We start from the raw sequence: 24,815 nt of genomic DNA on the forward strand, positions 1-24,815 counted from the left end.
TTCAATTTCGAGTCTTTCCGTGACCATATTGGAGCAAAAGAGATAGCAGGTGAGTAAGAAATTGCATGCAAAGTTCGGCAGAGCTGCTATGGCTAAAAATTTCTCCGATTACTCCCTTCCTGTTTTTCGTTCCATACAATTCTTTGACCACCGTGTTCACCGTCTCTTTTTTATGCAAGTTAACCGAAGAAGAACCATTCCACAAAAGATGACCGGCAGAGCTACCGCACCCGAAGACCCCCTTCCCCCAGTCGATAGGTTTCGGTTTTTTACTTTTTCGGTCAACTAAGGTTTTTTAACGTATTTTTTTACAGGGATACATGTAAAATCAGCAAAAAATAGTCTAAACCAGTCAAAACTAGCCAGGCCGAGGCGAACTGCCGTCGTGGACAGCAGAGCCGATGCCGGAGTACGGCAGTGCCTTGCCAAAACCCTAAAATGTGATGGAAAGGTTTTTTGACATCAATTTTGATTTTTTGGAGTATTTTTGGGTACGTGACGGGTATTTTAATTTTTGTAGAAAAAATTTAGGAAATCCGAGGACTATCAAGATGCATAGTAGATAGATCGACATTTCGAAACACTGATTTAGGTAAGAATCCCTCACCCTACTCCCTATTACGGTAAACTGAGGCTTAATAATCGAATATCTTATATTTGTGAAAAATTAGAAAAATTCTAAAAATAATTACAGGTCACTAGTGGAGCTAGAAATTGGTTAGTGTACGATTTTCCTATCTTGTCTGTGTTGTCTATTTATTTTTTATATTGCCTAAATTGCTTATTGTTCCACTGTGTAATTTCAATTATTACTTATAAATTGCTTTCTCATTTATTGATTGTCTAATCATGATTTTTATCTGATTGACTGATTTGAAATAAAGACCCTAATTACATTCTTAATTGTTGATGTATGAAATTGTATTGTTTGTTTAAATACCGTTTGATTGATCTGTGAATATAAAATAAGATGTTGGTATCGATTGATGGTCGTTTTGTTGATGGGGATCTATATATAAAAGGCCTACTGAGTACCCTAGGAATGGGTGGACGGACCCGGTACATAATGAATCCTACTGTGGACATTATCTTAGTCAGACAGGGTTGAGAAGTCCCATACCAAAAGGGTTTGGGAGATATGGTTCACCCTCATACTGGACAGAATTTTGAGGCGATGGTGTGTTTGGCGACCATTACTGGACAGGGTATGGGGACGGTCGGGTCAATTGACAAATCTATATATTCGATTCACGAGTAGAAAAATATCCCTATGGACCCTTAGAGGTACCGGTAAGCAGGGAATAAGGTAAGTTTACTATTATTATTCATGTAAATGTATCATAAGAATGATATACAAATTTATTGTCTTCATATATCGTTTTTAAAAAACTCACAACGATAAGTATGGAATAAACGGTTTTCTTTATGTTAAATGAATTTACTCAAATTAAGGGCTCCATTAGTTATTTTATGATTTTTACAAACTTTTAGTTTTCTGTCTCAATGATTAACATGATATTCTTACTAGGTTAGTATAGTTCACTCTTCTATTAACCATTTCATATCAAAAAGACTAAGATACAGATCCTGATCAGTAGGAGGGTTGTGAGTAGATTAACCTCCCGGATCCTGTCAAGTGCTAGTGGATGTTAACTCTTATGACATTTATTTACTTGTTTTAATCATTTATTCGCTTCTATTTATGAACCATTGTAAAAGGGACATTCCAATAGCCCTATTAAGCATTCCAATTTACTGTATAAGAAATGTAAACCCTAATATATTTTTTTTTCTTTCGCATTTAAAATACAAATTCATATCTTTTAAGTTCCGGGCCTTTACATTTGAACTCCTGAAAAAGAAGCCCAAACTTCAAGTTGAGTATTGTAAGAATTGTAAATCATCATACATAGGTTAATACAACATAAAATGGCCAATTCACTCGCTTTTTTCATTAATCCCTTCTTCCTGAATGTTGTTTTCCTAGTTGACTCATCAAAAAATGAGAGCAAGCTTCACCTTCCTTCCCTTCATAGTTGAAAGACAAAAGAGAAGACTTTGAATTGAATTGGAAGATTTTGTTTGTTTGTCCCTAAACAACCCAAAACTTTATATACATATTTATAGTTTTGAGAAGACATCAAATTAATAATTTCAAGATGTTTCTTAAATCTACATCTATGTTAGATGTATCTACTAATATTTCTTCAAAAAATCCTACTGTGAAATTTTCAAAAAGGTATCGAATTTAGTTCTTAATAAGAAAAATGGATAAATTTTTAATGCACGATTATGAGAAAATCTCAAGATAAATACTATATGTGTAACAAATTAAGAATCCAAAATTAGAATTTAATTATTCAAGTATTTTTTTTTTAATGAGATACTAAGTAAATTGTATATAAAATAGTGAAAATATAAAAATGACAATGAATCAAATTTGAAATGATTCTATACTAGCTGCCTCAACCTTAACCCTAAATCTTTCTTTTGAAAAAGTTCCTCTATATTAAAGATATTCTTTTAATTATTGAATGTATATCTTGCAAATTGTTGAATACTAATGTCAAAAAAAAAAATTACAAATGTCACTACTTTGTGCTTATTTTGACTTAGTTTATGTTTCTATTTATGCTGTCAAAACAAGTAAGTGCTAAAAAAATAAAGTGTTTTCAAACAAAAACAAGATAAACTTTTTTCTTTTGATAAAATGGCCCGTGCCATGGGAGTTAAATCATAATTTAAATAAGAGACATAAACCCTTAAAAAAAAAATTCATGTAGCTTCATTATCAATGTTGTTGTTATTGTTCTTGATGTTCTCGTTGTCATTATCTTCCATAAGCATAATCATCTTTCCAAGTCCAAAATCCATGAGCCATGGATGATTCTTTGACGAATTCTGAAGGTTGTCTCCATCATTTAGATTGATACTTAATGTCTTTATTTGTGCATTCTCAAATTTTTGATCAATTATAATAAGTCTATCAATCATTTTATCAATATCCTTTGAGAAATATTTAATCTTGCAACCAAGATCTTTCACATCTTTAGCTGTTAGGTTTGTCAAAGGCTTACCATTTAAGCTGTCGAACATGAATTGTGTAATCTCCTTATCATGATTGTCCTTACGTAGTTTGTTGAGTTGATTCTTTGGTTTTTTCACAGATTTCTTAACAAATGCCTCTTGATTCAACATCTTTTTACTTTGATCTATTTTTGACATTGCCTTGAAATCATTGAGTACACTTTTGGCTCTAGAAGGAGATGGTCAAACTTCAGGTTGAGTGTTGTAAGGACTGTAAATAATCGTACACATGTTACTACTACATAAAGTTGCTAATTTGCTGGCCTTTTTCATTAATCTCTTCTTCCTTTTTTGGAATGTTGTTTTTCTTATTGACTCATTAGAAATGAGAACAAACTTCACCTTCCTTCCCTTCATATTTGGAAGATAAAATAAAAGATTTTGAACAGAATAGAAAGATTTTTTTTGTTTGTACCTAAATGGTCTATATATTTATTTATAGTTTGAAAAGACATCAAACTATTGGAATGTACATTAACTTTTTTTTGGAATGTACATTTATATTGGATGTATCTACTAATGTTTCTTCCAAAATTTCCTAATATGAAAATTTCCAAAAATGGTAGCAGCATTGGTGCTCAATGAGCAAAATGGGTAAGTTTTTAATGTAAGGTTATGAAAAAATCTCAAGATAGATATTATATATATATATAAACAATAATTAAGATTCAAAAACTAGGATTTGATTATTTAGGTAAGTTTTTCTTTAATGAGATACTAAGTAGATTGTGTATATAATGATAAAAATATAAAAATAACAAAAAGTCGAATTTTGAATGGTTCATACTCTCTGTCTCAACCCTATCCCTATTTTTTTTTATAAAAAAAGTCCCTTTAAATAAAAAATATTTTGTTAATTATTGAATTTATATTTTGCAAATCACGTAAGTTCCAAAAATAAGTAATGAGTTTAATATTTTTAAAGTAAAAATATAATATCAATAAATTTATATTTGTTATTTAAAAATTAATAACAACAATTTAGTATTAGTTTTTATATTAAATAACATAAATCAAAGTAAATGTTTTAAAATAATTTAACTTATTAAAATATTTTTAAAAGTATAATACTATTTAAATAACAAATATTATTATTTTTTGATTGTATGTAATTTTTATATTTTTCCAATATTTATTACTAGTTGTATAACATAATAACTAAATACAGTATCATAGTTTACTTTCAGGATATTTTTTTGCAGTAAATGTTACCAAATATTAAAATATTTTTTATCTTAAATTATTATTTTTTAACTACTATAATTTTTTTAATAATGAAAATAGTGAAGTTGTAGAAAAAGAAAACTGGTAACAATATGAGATGAAGAAAGTTTCTCCCTCTTTGAATAAATTTTCTTTTTTGAGATTAATTTATCTTTCCAAATAATTTTTTTCCTTTAGCAAATTGATTTATTCATTCAATTTGCTAGATTTTCTGTAAAATCATCATAGAATGAAATAACGAAAAGAAAAAGATATCTTTTACTTCGATTAAACTCAAGGAATTCATCGATGTTGGTAAACCTAGCTACCAATTGCCCTAGTAGCTATGATATCATTTAGATAGCTTTGAAGCACAAAAGAGTTGCAATAGACTTGGCCAACTGATCAACATGAGGATCGTGAGAGGTATCCTAGGATGGGATGGATGGTTTTCCTATTGGACTGGATCAAGATCTAAATAGATTAATTTGTTAGAAGTTAGGATGATCATGCCTCAGTTACGAACTCCATAAAGATGGTAATGATTATTGAACTATAAGATTTATAGTCAATATGAATATTAATAACCTGATCTAGGCCAAGATTAGTGGAGTCATGTATTGAAATCTAACCGATCTAGGCCAAAATTATTGAGCTTAACTTTTTCCAACTTAAACACATTTAAGGGGTCGTGTTGACAGCAGGTATTATGACATGGGGGATGAGTCGAGGTTCTTCAATCTAATGAGAAAAGATTTGAATACCAAAGTCTCTCATGTTCATGAGGAGAATAATGCTTGTGCTACTACATTACTTATTTGGTCTATCTAACTCTAAATGATCTTATCAAATTGTCTCACATCCCAAATGATTTAACATACTTATTTTGTATGGATAATGAGATATTACCTAGGCATATATAATGGGATACTAGTCTTCACCCTTTATGTTCCTTTATATCTCTTCACTTAGCAAAAAAAAAACATGTATATATATATATATGTATATATATGAACCCTACCTCCATTTTCATTTCTTCCTACTCCCCTATAATTGAAGTTAAATAAATAGTTTGTTCTACTCTCATCAAATTATTTAGTTGTAAAAGTTTTAACTATTTTCATAAAGATGTTTGGTTGTAAACTTTTAACGGATAATCTCTTGTTAGATTTGTTTTGTCTTGGTATCCTATTCCGGTGGAGGATACTCTAATCCGACCCAGCAAACAAGCAGCACCCACAGTCAGACTAGACAGATCTAAAACAGACAAGAACCAAGCACGAAGACAAACACATAATTAACCAAATCAAAGAAAGTAAAAACCAGAAACAAATTCGAAGGATCGATGAACCTTTTTTCGAATTGATAATCGCAGCACAAACTTATAACTACAGCGTTTTTAAAATTTACATAAATCGAAAGAGGGGATCGACGAATCCGAATCCGAATCGAATAAAAAATAAATAAATCTAAGAACAAAAAGTAAATCGGCAACCAATCAGAGTGGGAATAGTCTTCGTCGTCATCGGAAGAAGAAGAAGAGGAGGATGAATCTGAGGAGGTTAATGCGTGAGAATCAAAGCACAAGTAGGATAAAAAGGAGAGAGTAAAACGGCTAAACTCAAGGAGAGAGATGCAGAAGAGAAGGTACAAGACTTGGTCGCTGCTCAATCTCTCCGGATTACTTGCCTTGTACTGACACAAAGTCGCTGATATTATAAGAGTAGGAACAAAGGGAGAGACAGGGAAAGAGAAGACAAAGAGGGAAGTCATAAATAGCGAAGCTGTAACCCAAGCACTTAACTAGTAAATACATTGATGTACATTTTTATTAATATATATATCTTAGAATGATTATAATTTTTTTCCAAGTTATACCACTTTAACTATCTAAAAAATGATATCTTTAAAAAATTAAAATTTATATTGGCCGTTTGAAATGCATTTTGCCAATATTTTCATTGATATATAAAACAAAAATTTATTTATGACTATTTTCTTTGTCAAATGGCAAAAATAATTAATTTCCACGCATGATAAACTTAACAGCTAAACATAATGAAATTTCAAAAATAAGAGAATTTTATTACCATAATCGATTTATTGATAAACATTACATGTAAAACACACATATATAAAGAGACATATGATATGCAAAGAGACATAAACGCTTAGAACAATTTCTCAAGCAGCTCCATTATCATTGTTGTTGTTATTGTTCTCGATGTTCTCATTGTCATTGTCTTCCATAGGCATAATCATCTTTCCAAGTCCAAAATCTATGAGCCATGGATCATTCTTTGATGAATTTTGAAGGTTGTCTCCATCATTTAGATTGATATCTGATGTCTTTATTTGTGCATTCTCAAATTTTTGATCAGCTATAGTAAGTCTATCAATCATTTTATCGATATCCTTTGAGAAATGTTTAATCTTGCAACCGAGATCTTTAAGATCTTTTGCTGTTAGGTTTGACAAAGGCTTACCATTCAAGCTGTCGAACATGAATTGTATAATCTCCTTATCACAATTGTCCTTACGTTGTTTGTTGAGTTGATCCTTTGTTTTTTTCATAGAGTGCCTAATGAATGCCTCTTGATTCAACATCTTTTTACTCTGATCTATCTTTGACATTGCGTTGAAATCATTGAGAATACTTTGGACTCCTGAAGGAGATGGCCAAACTTCAAGTTGAGTGTTGTAAGGACTGTAAATAATCATACACATGTTAATACCACATAATGTTGCTAATTCACTTGCCTTTTTCATTAATCCATTCTTCCTTTTCTGAAATGTTATTTTTCTGGTTGACTCATTAGAAATGAGAGCGAGCTTCACCTTCTTTCCCTTCATACTTGGAAGACAAAATAGAAGTTTTGTTTGTTTATACCTAAACAATCCAACGCTCTATGTACTTATTTATAGTTTTGAAAAGATATTAAATTAATTTTTTTTAGAATGTACATTAATTTTTTTTTGGAATGTACATTTATGTTTATGTTGGATGTATTTACTAATGTTTCTCCCAAAATTCCTAATATGAAAATTTCCAAAAATGGTAGCAACATTAATGCCCAATGAGCAAAATGGGTAAGTTTTTAATGTAACATTATGAAAAAATCTAAACATAAATACTATATATGTAGACAATAATTAAGATTCCAAAACTAGGATTTGATTATTTAGGTAAGTTTTTTTAATGAGATATGAGTAGATTGTGTATACAATGGTGAAAATATAAAAACGATAATAAGTCGAATTTAGAATGGTTCATATTCTCTGTCTCAACCAAAGCCCTATTTTTTTTAAAAAAAAGTTTCCTTAAAAAAAAGATATTTTGTTAATTGAATTTATATTTTGTAAATCTTTACATACTAAAATTTAAAAAAAAAAAAGTTTTTATAAATGTTATTGCTCTGTGCTTGTTTTGACTACTTTATGTTTTTATTTATGTTGTTAAAACACATAAGTGCTAAAAAAACAAAGTATTTTTAGACAAAAATAAAATAAACTTATTAAATAAGAGTTTAATTTTTTTAAAATAAAAATATAATATCAATATATTATCAATAAATTTATATCTGTTATTTAAAAATTAAATAACAATTTAGTATTAGTTTTTATATTAAATAATATAAGCCAAAGTAAATATTTTAAAATGATTTAACTTATTAAAATATTTTTAAAAATATAATACTATTTAAATAACTAATATTATTATTTTTTGATTGTATGCAATTTTTTTATTCCCCCCATATTTATTACTAGTTGTATAACATAATAACTAAATATAGTATCATAGTTTACTTTCAGGATATTTTTTACAAGAAATGTTACCAAATATTAAATTTTTTTTATCTTAAATTATTATTTGTTCGACAACTATAATTTTTTTAATAATAAAAAGAGTGAACTTGTAGAAAAAGAAAACCGTAACAATGTGAGATGAAGAAAGTTTCTCACTCTTCGAATAAATTTTCTTTTTTAAGATTAATTTATCTTTCCAAATACTTTTTTCCCCTTTAGCAAATTGATTGATTCATTCAATTTGCTAGATTTTCTTTAAAATCATTATAGAATGAAACAACAAAAAGAAAATGAAAGCTTTTACTTGGATCAAACTCAATGAATTCATCGATGTTGTTAAACCAAACTACCAAATGCCCTAGTAGCTATGATATCAATTAGATAGCTCCAAAGCACAAAAGAGTTACAATAGACTTGGCCCAACTGATCTACACGAGGATCCTTAGAGGTATCCTAAGATGAGATAAACGGTTTTCTTATTGGACTTGATCGAGATCTAAATAGATTGATTTGTTAGAAGCTAGGATGATCATTCCTCAGTTGTAATGATGTGTCTCGAACGCGATCTTCTCTCTCAAGCGATCTCCTCATATCTCCTGTATATATCCTGCATATATATTGTATATATCTTAGCTTTGATTTCTGGAGTCCATGTAAACTTACTCGCCTATATATTAGGCAATCATGTTTAATAGAAAACTTGACTCTTCTTCACAAAACCTTGCTGCAAACTTAACATGGTATTAGAGCATCGATAAACACTTTCGCTAAATGGAATGAATTATCCAACTTTTCTCCCATAGCTCCGTGTTCATGTGGGCAAGGAACAAAGATCGTTACTTGGTTTGAAAATCTAAAATTTACCAATTCCTGATGGGATTGGACGGTGCCTATGCCACTCTCAGGACGCAGATCATCAACATGGTCCTCTTCCATCCCTAGACTGAGTGTATGCTATGATTTCATAGGAAGAATCTCATCAGCGAGTTATTAGTACCCGTAATGACATACCTGCACTAGGTTTTATTATCCAAGCTGACAAGTCACATCAAACTGCACCCGTGTGTGGCTCTACAGACAGCACTCCAAGTGGTCGTCCCTTCTACACCTACTGTCACCAGTTAGGCCACATATTCGATCGTTGTTTCACCCGACTTGGTGTTTCCCCATAGGTATGCGAACTCAACCGAAGTAAACCTCACCACCTAAATCTTGATCCATCAACTTGCGGTCAACAGCAGCAGATACAGTCCCAACCTGCTTTAGCAGTCGCAGGCCAGACTGTTGTCCCTGCCGCACCGTCTCTGCCCAATGTGACTGGCTTGACACCTGAACAAATGCAGTGCCTACTTGTACTCCTTGAACTGCCACCATCTACCTCTGAGTCACTAGCTGGTAAGGCTGATCTTTCCACTGTATCTTGGTTCATTGACAATTGAGCCTCTCATCATATGACTGGCAATATAGCTTTATTTTTTGCCATTCATGACATAGCTCCAACTCTAGTAGGATTTCTTGATGGCATGCAAACATCGGTGGTAAAGGAGGGAATGGTGTTGCTTCACCCGAGTTTTCTCATTCGCAATGTTTTATTTGTTCCACACCTCTCGATCAATTTACTCTCTGTTGAGCAACTGATAAATGATTCAAATTATATTATAATCTTTGATCCTCATATGTGTGCTATACAAGACCGTTTTACAAAGAACCTGATTGGTCTGGATAAACCACACAAGGGTGTTTTCCTTTTCCGTCCTATACTGGTGGCTACCGCTGCTGCTGTGACTACTTTGGAATCTTATTCTCTCTGCATCAACTGCTGGGTCATCCCTTCCGCCGAAAGCTACTTCATCTTCCTGGTGTTAATGTTAATTTTTCAAAAGATAATAATTTATATGATGTATGTTGTAATGGCAATAAACACGTTTTTAATTTTTGATTAGTTGTACTCATGCAAACGAATCCTTTGAATTAATTTATTGTGACATTTGGGGACCGTATCGTGTTTGTACACTTTCCAAAGCTCGTCATTTTCTAACCATTATTGATGATTGTAGTCGAGCAGTAAGGGTTTACTTACTAACTGATAAGAGTCAGGCCAATAGTTTACTTCACAATTTCTGCTCAATGACCCAATAACAATTCAAAAAATTTGTCAAGATCATCCGGAGTGATAATGGGACCGAATTTGAGTCTCAAATGATGCAGTCATTTTACGCTTCAGCTGGTATTCTCCATCAAACATTGCTAATAGATACACCCAGCAGAATGGTCAGGTGAAACGAAAACACCGACACATCCTTGAAGTTGCACGAGCTCTACGCTTTCAAGCCAATCTTCCTCTTGAGCTATGGGGAGAATGTGTCCTCACAACTGCTCATCTTATTAATTGCACTCCTAGCTATGTTCTCAATGGCAAAAGTCCACATGAAATTTTGTTTTCCATCTCCCATGCATATAACCATCTTCGAGTTTTTGGATGTCTCTATTATGTTGTTGGAAATCCTCGAGCAACCAACAAATTTGCTCCTCGCGGCCGCCGTTGTGTCTTCCTCGGATATCCATACAGCAAAAAGGGTTAGAAGGCACTGGACTTGGAAACTTTTATAGTTTTCATATCTCGGAATGTCCTCTTCAAAGAAACTATCTTCCCCTTTGTTCATATTCACTCCGATAAAAAGTCGAGGTCGCAATCCTCGTCTCCCTCTCCTTTTCCTTCTGCAACTCAATGGGATTGGCATTATTCGAGTTTAGTTTCCTCGACAGGGGGAGCTCTTATCAGCATTGCCCCTTCTCCATTTTCGTTTGAGTCACATTCCCTTACTCACCTACAGTCGATGTTTCCGGGACAGATTTTGGTCGTGGTAAGAGAACCAAGCGCCCCCCCGTCGTACTTCAGGATTTTGTCTGTCATTCGGCTCGTTTTTTGACACCCAGTGGAAGTCATTCAACAGACACCTAGTACCCACTAGCCAACTATGTCTTTTGTGATTGGTTTTTTACTGCACAAACTCATTTTTTAGCTGCTGTTACCACTTGCGTTAAGCCTCGACACTATTCGGAGGCTGCCCATGACTAAGTGGTGCGCTGCCATACAAGAAAAAATTACTGCTCTGGAGCGAATCGGCACCTGGACTATCAAAGATCTTCCTCCTAGAAAGAAACTCGTTAGCTCTAAATGGGTCTTTTGGATTAAGTACCACTCAAACAAATCCATCGAAAGATACAAGGCCCGTGTCATGGTTCGTGGGGACACTCAAGTAGAGGGCCTTGATTATACTGAGACCTTTGCTCCAGTCGCCAAGCTGGTCAGTGTTTGAACCCTACTTGTTGTTGCTGTGGTCAAAGGATGGGAGTTACACCAGCTCGACGTATACAACGCATTCTTACATGGTGATCTTCAGGAAGAAATATACATGTGTCTATCCCTGGGTTACTCACTTCTAGTCCAAATAAGGTCTTTCACTTGCGAAAATCATTATATGACCTCCGACAGTCTCCCAGAAATTGGTTTGCAAAATTGGCCTCCGCCTTACGCACCTATAACTTTTTCCAATCACATGCTGATCATACCTTGTTCACTTATCATCGCCAGAGTATCTTCTTCTCTGTTCTTTTTTATGTTGATGATTTGATCATCGTCGGAAACAATCCCGAAGCTTGTGCCTCTTTCAAACGCTGCCTAAATGGGTGTTTCCACATTAAGGATCTTAGTAAGTTAAAATATTTTCTCGGCATCGAAGTTGTACGTGGACCCTCTGATCTATTTCTATCACAATGTAAATATGCTCTTGACATCTTGTTTGAAGCTGGTTTACTAGCTTCCAAACTGGCAGACTTTCTCATCGAGCAAAATCACACTTTGGCAACCCCCAACAGTCCTCTTTTAGCTGATCCTTCTCGATTTTGCTGCTTAGTTGGTCATCTTGTTTATCTCACTATCACTCGGCCCGACATCTGTTATGTCGTTCACATTTTATCTCAATTTCTTCATGAACCTTGTCAAAAGCATTTGGATGTTGTCCTTCGCGTCCTACACTATATCAAAGGTAGTCCTGGTAACGATATCTTCTTGCCTGCAGACAACTCTCTTCAACTATCCGCATTCTGTGACTCTGATTGGGCTGGTTGCCTGCTCACTCGTCCATCGACTACAGGCTACTTCATCAAGTTAGGAAATTCTCTGATCTCCTAGAAGGCCAAGAAAAAACCTATCGTTGCTCGTTCCTTCATCGCGGCTGAATACCGTGCTATGGTTGTAGCCACATGTGAATTATCTTGGTTAAAATCCATTTTGGCTTCGTTGGGAGTTTTTATGACTCAACCTATGCATCTGTTCTGCGATAACCAAGCTGCATTACACATAGCTTCCGACCTGGTCTTTCACGAACGAACAAAACATATTGAAATATACTGCCACTTTGTTCGAGAACAACTCCTGGCTAGTCGTCTCACTACAGCACATGTACGTTCCTCCGATCAGGTTGCTGATATATTCACAAAGGCACTCGGATGATCCCAGTTCCAGTACCTGTCTCACAAGTTGGGTATGCGCAACCTTCATGCACCAACTTGAGGGGGAGTAGTGATGTGTCTCGAATGTAATCTTCTCTCTTGGGCGATCTCCTCATATCTCCTGTATATATACAGCATATATATTATATATATCTTAACCTTGATTTTCGAAGTCCATGTAAACTTATTCGCCTATATATTAGGCAATTATGTTTAATAGAAAACTTGACTCTTCTTCACAAAACCTTGCTGCAAACTTAACAAGTCGCGACCTCCTTAAAGATGGTAATAATTATTGAACTACAAGCTCTATAGTTAATATCAGCATTAATAACCTGATCTAGGCCGAGATTAGTGAGTCATGGAGGGACTCCATATTGCACAAAATTATAACTTCTGCAATGTTAGTTGAGGTTAACTCTTCCCAATTTAAACACAGTTAAAGGGTCGTGTTGACAGTAGGTGTAATGGCATGGGGGATGAGTCAAGGCTCTTTGATCTAATAAGAAAATATTTGAATGCCAAAGTCTCTCATGTCCGTTAGGAGAATAATGTTTGCTACCACCTTACTTATTTGGTCCATCTAACTCTGAATGATCTTATCAAACTGTCTCACATCCCAAGTGATTTGACCCACTTAGCGATATTGCTTAGGCACATAGAATGGGATACTAGTCTTCACCTTTTTTGTTCTTTTATATCCCTTCACTTAGCAATATATATATATATATATATTGTTCATTTTCATTTCTTTGTGCTCCATTACAATTGAAGTTAAATAGTTTGTTCTATTTTCATCAAGATATTTAGTTGTAAATTTTAATTATTTTCATAAAGTTGTTTGGTTGTAAAATTTTAACTACTTCGATAATTATTTCATCATATACGAGAAAGATATGCATCTTCATTCAACATTTCTCATGAATTAAATTATTCTTTTTTTTTTTAATTTTCACTAAAAAAAACAATTCTATTTTTCTTTACTTTGCCTCGTACTAACTATAAAAGGGCATGTTCAAGTCGTAAGTTGTACATTTTATGTGAATATATTAAGAAAATATTACATTACTATTGGTTGTTAAAGATACTCAAATAAACTTAATTAATAACATAACTTTTTACTAAAGCAAAAACTCTCTTTCAATAGTTTGTATAGAATGATCCTAATACATATATATATATTATTTTTTCACATGCTAATTATAAAATTATAAGTTAAAATCTTAAATTATAAAATTGTAAGTACAAATCTTAGGTTATGGGTGTACATATTAGAAAATTACATATTTATTAATGTTACATCATTAGTACATAAATCTAACATAATTAATACATATATATATAAGTTGAACCACCAAACATAATCATAATATATTCTTTACCAATTTACAATTCATTAACTTCAACAATTATTTTGGAAAATTTGCATGGTATCCATGTATACATACTATTTTGTCTTTAAACATTAAACGAAAGAAAAAAAAATAAAATGTTTAATTAACTCCAAAATTTCACAACCTGTAATTTTTTATGAATAAATAATTAAATTAAATTTTAAATCATTATAAGTACCTAACAAAAAGAATGTAGTCGTTGAGTGGGAGTCAGATACCCAAACACCAGAACCTGTTCGTATCTGCTGCTGCTGCTTTGTTGGATTTGTTTGTCTTGATATCCTATTCCGGTGGAGGATAATCTAATCCCACCCAGCAAACAAGCTCCACCCACAGAGACTAGACAGAGAGTAATGACAAAGGAAACACAGATCTGAAACAGACGAGAACTAAGCACCAAGACAAACGCATAATTAACCAAATCAAAGAAAATAGAAACCAGAAACAAATCCGAATGATGGATTAACCTTTTCTCGAATTAAAAGCCATAACACAATCTTAAATTATATCGTCTTTGAAATTTACATAAACCATGAGAGGAGGGCGACGAACCCGAATCCGAACCGAATCAAACAAATATCAGATCTGACTATGAAAAGTAAACAGGCAATCAATCAGAGTGGGAATAGTCTTCGTCGTCGTCGGAAGAAGAAGAAGAGGAATCTGAGGAGGTGAATGCGTGAGGATCAAAGCACAAGTAGGATAAAAAGGAGAGAGTAAAACGGCGAAACTCAAGGAGAGGGACGCAGAAGAGAAGGTACAAGACTTGGTCGCTGCTCAATCTCTCCGGATTGCATGCTATGTACTGACACAAATTCGCTGATAGATTCGCAATCCTCACCACCACAGAGCTATTTAACACCATCTCGTTCTCTCTGTAAAACAATTTTCTTCTCTTTTATTTCTCTCTTCTCTCCCTCTGATCTGGTCGTTTGTTTCTTTGTATAAAACTGGTAAACGCGATTTCTCTTTCACAAATCTTTTTCCACGTTGAAAAGGTCTTAAATGTGGCTGTATCCTGATCTGCACACTGAAACTACGTCGTATTATGGAGGTTTACCCCTATACCAATACAGGATCATGTAGGTTATTTTGGAAAATAGAAACCAAATTGGAAGCTATAGTAATCAATTATTAAATATTTTTTTCTATAAAAATTGAATGACATTAATGCAATAGGAAAATAGAATATTATAGAGAATATTCTTGGAAATTTTTTAGCTTTTAATAAATTTTTTTTGGAAATTACTTTGATTTATGAGAACAGTAGATAAAAATGGCTATAAATAAATAATTTATCTTAACTCTAATTGGCTTATAAACTCTATTATTTTTTAATTAAATTGTTGATATTTTCCTTTATAAAAGTTATAAGTCCGAGTCTAACCTTATATTTAGATCATATTATAATTAGTGTATATGTATCACCTATATAATATATAGGACAAACTTATACTAAAATAAAATCAGTCATAAGCTTTTAGAGCACATTACCAGAATAGTCTTCTTGTGAAGGACACAGCACAGAGAAGAAACTATATATAGTTAGTTCATCAGATAATTCAATTGCCATATAACAGTGAAAAACTAACGAACTGTAAATTGATGAATCTGGGTAATGATGTTAAGAAAATATCATTAGAGCATATCCAGTCTATACATCTTTCTTTTTATATTTGAATCTTCTCCTGAAATATATAATGGAAAAACCAGTGAAGGACTCAGAAGAAAAGGTGACATTGATTCAACACCTTGTAAATTCCACTCCCAAAATTCAAGTCCCTTTCTCTCTCAATCTCCACAACAAAACTTACTAGTAAAATGTTGCTTGTATTAAATTACCATGTAAGGTAGATTAGTTTAAAGAAATGAATTGAATCGAACTTGACGATGATCAAGGCTAAAGACGAAACCTTTAGTACGGCAGCAGTCAAAATGCAGATAAGAAACAACAAGGATAAATCACTGATAATGCAAAAATCCTCTTTCATCCAAGTAAGTTACTACTTGCGCCGCCATGTCTCCCGGTGTGGGGCAAACTCCATCCTTCTGTTGGATCTCTATCTGGAATAATGATGAGACTCCCCAGTTCATGATTTAAAGAAATTACATCCAATACCAAGTATCTCACTAGTAATTTAGAACAATGTTCAATAGCAAGAATCATGTTTAGCTCATCATGATAGGTCTATGTGTTGGTCTAGAAACTTACCTCACTATTCAGTGGCGGTTCGTATGGATCATCAATTCCAGTAAAACCTGCATAACGTGATATTTTCTTTCATGTGTCAGTCAGAGCAGTATGCACCACTAGATTCTTGACATTACTAACCAACTCTCTAATAATTTCCCTCTTTAAAAATATGGCAGGAAGAAGGAGCTAACACAATGTTGACATGCACATAAAATGATTAATCAACCTTCCTTAAAAATTTCATTGCTTAATTCTAGTTTTACCGCAATGAACTGTCTAAACATGCTTTTCTTTTTAAGTTCTTAGCATTGTTGCATAGCTCATAGGCAAACATATTACGTGCTTGTACTTTTTTTTTCTCCTCTCTGCTTCATCCCAGTCGTTTCCCTTCAAAGTGCATCATGTGCATGGTTAAAGAATATAAAGAAGGATAGGAAAGAATAGCCAGCATATTTTAATTTACCAATTAAAGTCACAAGCTAGATTAAAATTTACACCTTTAATCTTCCCAGCTCGTGCAAGCTTGTACAGGCCTTTTGAATCTCTTGCCTCACACAATTCTAAAGGCATGTTCATAAAAACCTGCATTTATACAAGGAAGGTGTTATTCCATTTTTAAGATATAAAGCAATATATGATAAGAGAAATCTGCGAAGAAACTTACCTCAATAAAACTTGCATCTGGCAACATTGCACGGCAAGCATCTCGATCTTTTCTATATGGTGATATCAAACTGGCAATACAGATCAAACCAGCATCTGAAAATAGCTTCGCCACTTCTCCTATATCAGACACAATTATTAGGAATATCTAACGCACAAAGCATTAGGTCAAACCTACACAGTTGTACCTCGTAATTTATCAAAGTTCAAGGTAACCATATTTTAGGCTTCTAACTGCTAGATGATTTTCTACAAGCTCATTAATTTTCTATTAGGTACAATCTTCAATAGTACTGCACAATTTAAAAATTTTCCATTTATGACAATTAGATCTGAAACTTAATCATATTGTTATTATCTTCAATACGTACATATTATGTGAAGTTACATGTTCAAATATATTGACACTGAAAAAACACAAACGCATACAGCACCTGAACAGCCAACCAACTAATTCCTATTAATTATATAAGGAATTCACAAAGATGTTTTGGTATGCATGCATAGAAAGGTAAACTTCACTGGCTGAACCAAAAATCTCCACCGAAATTTTAGATATGCAATTGTATGTCAATATTACGTACTTAAAACCATAAAGATTCCCGAGCAATGACACTTTGAGTAATTTGTGGCAATCTCAATTTAGCCACAGAGAAAAATGTTCAGAGTCATGGATAGAATGTGTGTATGCCAGCACACACTAACATGCATACCATGAAATGATACATGCTAGAGAAGCACCTAAATATTTGGACTCAGATTCTCCTTTCATCTTAACCATGAGTAATTTGTCATCTGATGAGTAAACTCACCAACCCTGCGTATATTTTCAGCTCTATCCTTTGCATCAAAACCAAGGTTTTTGTTTAGTCCATGCCGAAGATTATCCCCATCAAGGATGTAAGATAGCTTTCCCCTGGAGTGCAGTTCTCGACTTAATGAAAATGCCAGAGTGCTTTTCCCTGAAAATTGCAGAGAGATGGGGAAAGAGAGAATGAGCTCAATAGAACATAATGCAAACTACAGCCTTTCCCAGTACCTGATATTCATTACTGTATTATGATATCGTAAAAAATTATTTTCCAAAAAGAACTATTTATCAGTTCAACAGCCTTAGTTAGGCAGTAAGAATAGAGAGCTTCTCTATATCTCAAACCTAGGAAATTGAGCAATAGCTAGTCTACTCACTGGTTATCTTTATTTGGTTACTACAGTTGATTAATGAGCTAGTTAGCAATTGTTTCTGGTGATTTGTACTAAACCAGTCAATACTTTATTAGTTTTTCGTAACTATCTACAATGTTTTCAAGTTTTACTTCCGGATTCATTTTGCTTCCTGTTTCAAACAGTTTCACAAAGTGAACATGGCACTTCAAAGACAAAAGATAATGTCAATCACCATATTAGTGACATATTAACTTAGTGAACAAGAAAATCAGTAACAGAGCCACGGTACACAAATTCAAAACCACATAATAGGCACTCGCTAGCCGAACAATATGGTTTCCACAGTCTATTTGTATAGCTTAATCTTTCTAAGATAATAAGAATGTCTTGTTGCCATTAAGCTTTTAGCACCATCACATTCTAAATCCAAATGCTGAGCAGCCGACCACTAAGGCAAGCAGCAGGCTCCTGATAATTGCAAAAACTGGTAATGCGGAGGAATTATAATTGCCACATATAGTATATACAAGTGCAAAGTTGGTTTTCAAAGCACCAAATACAGAGAATATTTAAATCATTCAAGGATAAATCCCCGACAAGTGACAAATTCTGCAAAAGTTTAAACTCCAGGCTATATGATAATTTTTCTTCTGTAGGAAATTTACAGTTAGAAAAGTATCAACCTGATCCACTGAGACCTGTAATCCACACAACACATCCCTTTTGATTAAGTAGTGCCTGCCGCTCAAGCTTCCCAACAGGCGATTCTTGCCAAAATATGTTTGTTGAATTGCCAACAGTAGACATTATAATATATTATCTTTCTATTATTTCCCTAAGCCTGGACAACTGAACCAAAGATTACCATATTAGAAAATACACCTTCCATATACTGTCTCTTCAAATAAGGCTAAAAGATTGTATAACAATCACAAAAAAACAGGTTAATGACATGAACTAACTTGAAAAATAACAGTGTTACAAAGCGGAAGCTGTGATCTAAAATGGAGAGAGTAACAGATCGTCGGTCTCACTAAACCACTTCAGCTTTTTATCAAATCAACAAAAACTTGCAGTGGTCTAACGAAAACAAAAATTTAAGGATGAACCACAGAACTTCTTAGAATACCTAGTAATAGCTCCATGAAATTATGTTTTTTTTTTTTTGCAATAAAGACTTGCTATACGATTATGCCTATTTCAGTACTGTTTCTGTATCAGGTTCAAACCTTAGCCATACAGATCTAGGATAAAATTCCCTTATCTTCTTCAATATTATGTTTCCATCCTCCATATTCCTTTCTACCTCCTTCTTTTAACTACCATTTCCCACACAGAAACCGAAAGAAATGGAGATCATAATGCAATTTTGTTTCTACTACAAACAGAGAGATCAAGATAGACATCACCTAGTAAATTTTTCACAGAGCCGTGCTAAACCGACTTACCTCATTAACACGCATCAAATTTTTAGACTAAAGCAAAATAACAACAAAAAATGGAGATGATGTATAAACACAATTGTACGAACAATGAAAGAGATATTGTAAGTAATGAACAGAATCATCACATTTTCTTGATAAAGCAAACGCATGGTTAGAATCAGACAAGCAACATTGAAAACAAGTAGAGAAAAGTTTGCATCCAGACGAAGAAACAGAGAAAATCAAATACCCGATCGATGACATGCGTTGCTTCTCTCTGCAAGTTACTAATTGCTCTTGAGGGATAGAAAGCTGGTTTTAGCTTTTTACGTGAATGCTAACCGGAAAGCATGGAGCGATTGACACAGAGGCAAAATTTGTTTGAACTGGATCGATTTATGATATTTAATTTTAATATTATAATTTTTTTCAGTAAAAAATATTATTTTTTTATTTTTTTTATTTTAAAAAATAGTATTTTTATATAATTTAATTATTAAATTAAAAATAAAAAAAGAAAAATGGAGTCAGTGGAGTGACAGCCCCGGTGAGAATAACGTTTCTCCAACACTTGCTAATAAGGGGTCTCTGAACAAACAGACGGAGAAATGAGAAAGAAGAGTGCATGAATGATAATGCAGGCGAACCTGCTGGTGGGACCGATTCCCATCAACGGCTCTCATTCCTTCTCCTCTTCTTCTCCCATCAACGCTAAACCCTCAATCTTTCCGGTTCATTGGCATCGTCTGCTTCACTACCGGAAGCGTAACCTCCGGTCGCGCCATAATCGCCGCCGTCAAGTGCCAGTAGCTGCTTCATCTTCTTCATCGTCACCGGCGACCATCAACGGCGAGCAGAATCATTACGCCATCCTAGGTGTCACTCGCAACGCCACTTCTGCCGATATCAAAAAAGCCTATCGCCTTCTCGCTCGCAAGGTATACGCTTTCACACACAATTTCTGTTTGGTTGGCGAAAAAGTGAAGGAAAATCGAGGAGATTTGTAATTGTTACTCCGTCTTAGATTGTTTTATTGGTTCGATGATGAACGAGTGATGTTATTTCCTTTCTCTACTGTGTAGCAGTGACCATTCTCAATTATTTTCCACAATTATACAAGCGGAACCGGAAGTTCGTCAAATAAAAATTAGTATTCTATTATGTAAGAAAATCTTATATTATTATCTACAAACTAAATGGTAAAACACTCCATAAAGAATTCCCTAAAGGTACATACTAATGATAGACTCTTTCTTTTAAATCAGATTTAGTATTCAAACCAATTACATTGAATTTCTCAGTACAAGTAATGTTTATGTGAAAGAAAGTTTAATGTTAAGAGTGAATTTCCCTGGATCCTTAATCTTATCTGGTGGTACAAAGCAGATAATTTCTTTTTTCGAATAATTTCTTTAAGATTTAACTTGGAGCTGTGTCGTGGGCGTGAACTTAAGTTTGACATGCTACTGTGAATTGGAAAAGTATTGTACTTCGGGTGTAATGGTTTTAGTGACAATACCACATATGAATAGAATGAACTATACCAGTGATTAGAGGAGCAAATGTTCTAAAAGCAGGAGTTTAGGACACTCGGTCATAATCCCTGTTCGAGTTCTTCCTCCATGCAGTATCTCCTGCAAAAAAAGCAGAACCTTCGGACCTGAGTTTATAGAATATACTTTATACACAAGCACCTTCTTTTCATAGGGAATGTGTTTTAATTTGTGACTTCATCTGATTAGAACACATGTTTCTCTTCATGCATATCTGATCTCACTTAATATGGTTTCATCAGTAGTATAAATCTGTATATCCCAACTTTGTGTGATATGCGACAAGTTTGTGTTCATGCATGTGTTATCTCACTTTTCATTATGGTATCTCAAGATAGTATACATTTGATTCCGTGGTTAATTCCACTGGAATCTTGGAGCTTCCTCCTGTTGCAAGGTATACTTCCCCAACACTGTTAACTTTACCATCTAATGTTATAGGGTGAATGTTTATGGATGTATTTCATCCGAAAATGCCTCTCTTCTAATGAATCTTTGTTTCTAATGAAAATGGTTTGAAAGCATTCTACATTACTTTGTAAGTTATTTATCCATCATGTCTTCAGTTTCTTTGTCTCGCTGCTTGTTCTGGCACCATCACTCATTTGTAAGCTATTATTATACATGAAGAACGGAATGTTAGAAGTTACCAATATGTTGCTTATGAGGAAATGCCTAAGAAATGTCGAGTAATTGAGTCTTTAGGTTTGCTTGCATTATTATGCCTTGCACTTGAAAAATTATCGTAGTGTCTGCCAAATTTATAAGTAAACCGTGTTCTTTCATTTTGTCAATTTCATTATCATAGTAATCTGATTCTATTTTACATGTAGGTTCTAGTCACTGGCTTTTCTGCTGATTTTTTTCCTTTTTCTAGTTAACAAGTTAACTCAAGGGTGTTCATAAAAAAATTTACCTTGGTATTGTTTCTGTTATGAGATGGGAGCTAACGATGCTAACATTTAAAAGTATTTTCATGTTATTATAGTTTCATCCTGATGTTAGCAAGGACTCTAGAGCTGGGGAGCTATTCAAGCGCATCCATTGTGCCTATGAAGTGAGAACCTTGCACCTTTGTGGTACATTAATTTCAAGTAGCTATTTCAATAGGTTGTTCAGAAGAACAACTTTATTTTGCCCTAATTACTATCTTCTTCCCTGCAATCTAGTTTACAAAAGAAATGATGATAAGCTATTAGTTAGAGATATTTTTACCTGTCTGTGTAACATTCTGTTTTTGTTGGGGTAACCTGGACATGGTAGCTGGTTTCCATGACCTAATGATTCCCTGTTTCCTCATTATGGGCTAATATTCAGAAAGCCGAATAACAAAAACTCTGAGATGTTTCCCAACTCTTGAATAGGTATTGACTAATGAAGTTACAAGGATTCAGTATGATCGAGCCCTTAGATACCAAGAAGATGCTAGGTCATATAGAGCAAGGAGGAATTACAATGCTGAGTTTGAAGATAGGGAGAGGATTTATAGATGGGCTGAAATGAGACAGAAAATGCAGTATGGCAGATATCAGGAACATCATAATGTGAAGGAGGAAAACTCATCATTCTATGATGAATCAGATGAGGAGACTGAAGAAGAAATCCTCAATCAAGAGAGAGGCTCTTTCATTGAAGTCCTTAAATCTGCTTTTGTATCTTTGTTTCTATTACAAACATTTGGATGTCTATTATCACTCACATATAGCTGCTTGATGGCTTTGTTTGACAAGAAGTTGGATGCTGGATACAAGATTGGTTATGTAATTGCATGGATCTTGGGCGGAAGAGGTGGGATTGTGCTCACTTTGTGCCTCTCCTTTGCAAGCTGGGTTTGTGGAAAAACCAGCAGCAGCCTAGTAGTTTTGGTAGTTGTTGCCATGTGGGTAGGCTCCAATCTTGCAAGATATGCTCCCCTACCACAAGGCGCCCTTCTTACCCTTGTGTATATGTCTATTAAGCTACAAGTTGATCTTAACTGAAACTGGCTGGTATATCCCTGTAATGAATTTTCCTTTTCCCCCAAATTTGATTGTACAGATGTTCCTCCATGAAATATAGAACCTGGTATGCTTTGTTATGATTGTCTATCCTGTAAGAGTGAAATATATTGATATTTTGGTATATTTATAAATATTTTGTATGCACGTTGGCACTCTTTTGGTGCGGGGTTGTTAATGATACTTTTCTCGCTTTGTATTTAAAAACAAAAAACAAAAAAATAAAAGATCTTGTAAGAGTGAAATAACTTGCAAGAATTTTGAAAGAGCAGTTTGGTCAATCTGATCCAAGCATCAACAATTTAGACTCACGTATCCTTTGAACGGTTTTCAGTGTTTTTTCCATTGATTATATATATATATGTATGGATTTCTGTATACAATTCTCAATGGTGTGAGATCTAAATTACAAAGAAAATTTATCGAAAAATCAGTAAATTAACAAATAAGCTAAAGATTTCTAATAAAAACGATTCTGGTTACAGAATTTCAGGTGTTAAATTTTGCAGAGAAACCCCCCATCAGCTTTTTGCTTTCTTATCTTTTCTCATCTCCCTCATATTCCTCCACAAGTACCTCCCGCTTGCCATGTCCACGAATACCCAAAACCCATTTTGAATCATCTGCATTTCCAAAGACACGAAAACAAAAACAATGAGAAACAAACAATACCCAATAAAAATTAACAAACGAAAACACAGAAAAACACTGAAATCAGGAGAAAATTTAAGGCATACCCTTTTGAAATTGAATTGTTCTTCATCTTTCAACTTGTTTTTCTCAATGCGATAATCATCACAAACCTGCTCAATTTCTGGCGAAGAACGAACTGTCCTCCATGCAAAATACCCTGCCAAAATGGCAGAGAGAAACACCAAAATGAACCGTAAAGGGCACATCTTTGATGTTTCCAATTCAAATCAATACCCAGCAAATTTTTTTTTTTTTTTTTTAATGATATCTGAGCTTGGCTAATTATATCCAAATAATATATGAAAAAACAAAGAACTCAAGAAGAGATTGAGGAGCCTAACAATGGCGAAAAAAAAAAAACAGTGTTACCGTTTTGCTGAGATAGTTAGGGTTTTGAGATTGGAATACAAAATGACAACCTAAGAAAATGATGAACCAGCTTTTTCTAATGGCTTTATTTTATATTTAGTGTATAGTTTTTGCTGAATGCTTTGTTTGTTTTATTTATTTATTCATTCCTTCCTTCACTCATTGATTATACAGTTGAAAACGCGTGTGTTGCTTTTTGGACCGAGTTACAACTCAATGGAAGCTTCCTCAACTCAACGTAAGCTTATCTTTATGGCTATGGACAGAACTTAAAATATATATTTATACATACAGAAAGCCTTGGATAATAATTAATTGGTTATTAATTTTTTAAATGGTCATTTTTATTATTTATAATAATATCCAACAAAAATAAAAATAAAAAATTAGATTAATTATAGCTAATAATGACATTGATATACTCTTTTAAACAATCATTTTTATGTTATTAATTATACTTAATTAAATTTTATACATTTTTTTTCTTTGGGAATGCATCTTTGAGTTTTGTAAATTTATTTCTTTTAGTTCACTTCCTCTTAAAAATTAATAAAAGTATAGAAGGATTTTTTTTTACCCATTTGAGGAGTCCATATAGTTAATATATAGTATATAAAAAACTAATCAGTATTTAGTTGAATATTAATATATATCTTTCTTTATAGAGAGATTTTTATTTTGGACGGTATTTTTATATTTATTTTTATTATATTATAATTGATATATTTGTGTATTACGTAATTAATAAA

The 24,815-nt window shown here is 33.4% G+C and overlaps 3 protein-coding genes across 3 annotated transcripts; 1 reads left to right on the forward strand and 2 right to left on the reverse strand.

The window, feature by feature from the left end:
* Window positions 1-14,461: 14,461 nt before the first annotated feature.
* Window positions 14,462-19,863, reverse strand: APK3 (adenosine-5'-phosphosulfate (APS) kinase 3). Its single transcript, XM_088221957.1, has 7 exons — window positions 19,705-19,863; window positions 18,714-18,879; window positions 17,676-17,825; window positions 16,865-16,983; window positions 16,698-16,782; window positions 16,219-16,265; window positions 14,462-16,070 (listed from the first exon to the last, which is right to left on the reverse strand). Exons 2-7 carry the CDS (start codon window positions 18,835-18,837, stop codon window positions 15,969-15,971), a joined length of 627 nt encoding a protein of 208 aa, XP_088078083.1. The 5' UTR covers window positions 18,838-18,879; window positions 19,705-19,863; the 3' UTR covers window positions 14,462-15,968.
* A 156-nt stretch (window positions 19,864-20,019) lies between these two features.
* LOC110814952 (Chaperone DnaJ-domain superfamily protein) lies at window positions 20,020-23,151 on the forward strand. Its single transcript, XM_022042548.2, has 3 exons — window positions 20,020-20,392; window positions 21,996-22,064; window positions 22,372-23,151. Exons 1-3 carry the CDS (start codon window positions 20,084-20,086, stop codon window positions 22,984-22,986), a joined length of 993 nt encoding a protein of 330 aa, XP_021898240.1. The 5' UTR covers window positions 20,020-20,083; the 3' UTR covers window positions 22,987-23,151.
* A 168-nt stretch (window positions 23,152-23,319) lies between these two features.
* On the reverse strand, window positions 23,320-24,210 carry LOC110814950 (Methyltransferase-related protein). Its single transcript, XM_022042546.2, has 3 exons — window positions 24,067-24,210; window positions 23,742-23,903; window positions 23,320-23,627 (listed from the first exon to the last, which is right to left on the reverse strand). The coding sequence occupies exons 2-3, from the start codon at window positions 23,901-23,903 to the stop codon at window positions 23,526-23,528; spliced, it is 264 nt and encodes an 87-aa protein (XP_021898238.1). The 5' UTR covers window positions 24,067-24,210; the 3' UTR covers window positions 23,320-23,525.
* Between the last annotated feature and the right edge of the window lie 605 nt (window positions 24,211-24,815).

Source organism: Carica papaya, chromosome 6, assembly GCF_054855325.1.
Source record: "Carica papaya isolate Zhongbai chromosome 6, ASM5485532v1, whole genome shotgun sequence".
Taxonomy (NCBI): Eukaryota; Viridiplantae; Streptophyta; class Magnoliopsida; order Brassicales; family Caricaceae; genus Carica; species Carica papaya.

What these genes read in the sequence shown, in the direction of transcription:
- APK3 (XM_088221957.1), bottom strand. Translation starts at nt 18,837, where the DNA reads ATGTCTACTGTTGGCAATTCAACAAACATATTTTGGCAAGAATCGCCT. An exon ending in ACGAGCTGGGAAGATTAAAG is followed by an intron (nt 16,266 to 16,697) that starts GTGTAAATTTTA and finishes CACGTTATGCAG; the next exon opens with GTTTTACTGGAATTGATGAT. An exon ending in AACCGCCACTGAATAGTGAG is followed by an intron (nt 16,071 to 16,218) that starts GTAAGTTTCTAG and finishes TCATTATTCCAG; the next exon opens with ATAGAGATCCAACAGAAGGA.
- LOC110814952 (XM_022042548.2), top strand. Translation starts at nt 20,084, where the DNA reads ATGATAATGCAGGCGAACCTGCTGGTGGGACCGATTCCCATCAACGGC. An exon ending in ATCGCCTTCTCGCTCGCAAG is followed by an intron (nt 20,393 to 21,995) that starts GTATACGCTTTC and finishes ATGTTATTATAG; the next exon opens with TTTCATCCTGATGTTAGCAA. An exon ending in GCATCCATTGTGCCTATGAA is followed by an intron (nt 22,065 to 22,371) that starts GTGAGAACCTTG and finishes ACTCTTGAATAG; the next exon opens with GTATTGACTAATGAAGTTAC.
- LOC110814950 (XM_022042546.2), bottom strand. Translation starts at nt 23,903, where the DNA reads ATGTGCCCTTTACGGTTCATTTTGGTGTTTCTCTCTGCCATTTTGGCA. An exon ending in AACAATTCAATTTCAAAAGG is followed by an intron (nt 23,628 to 23,741) that starts GTATGCCTTAAA and finishes TTGGAAATGCAG; the next exon opens with ATGATTCAAAATGGGTTTTG.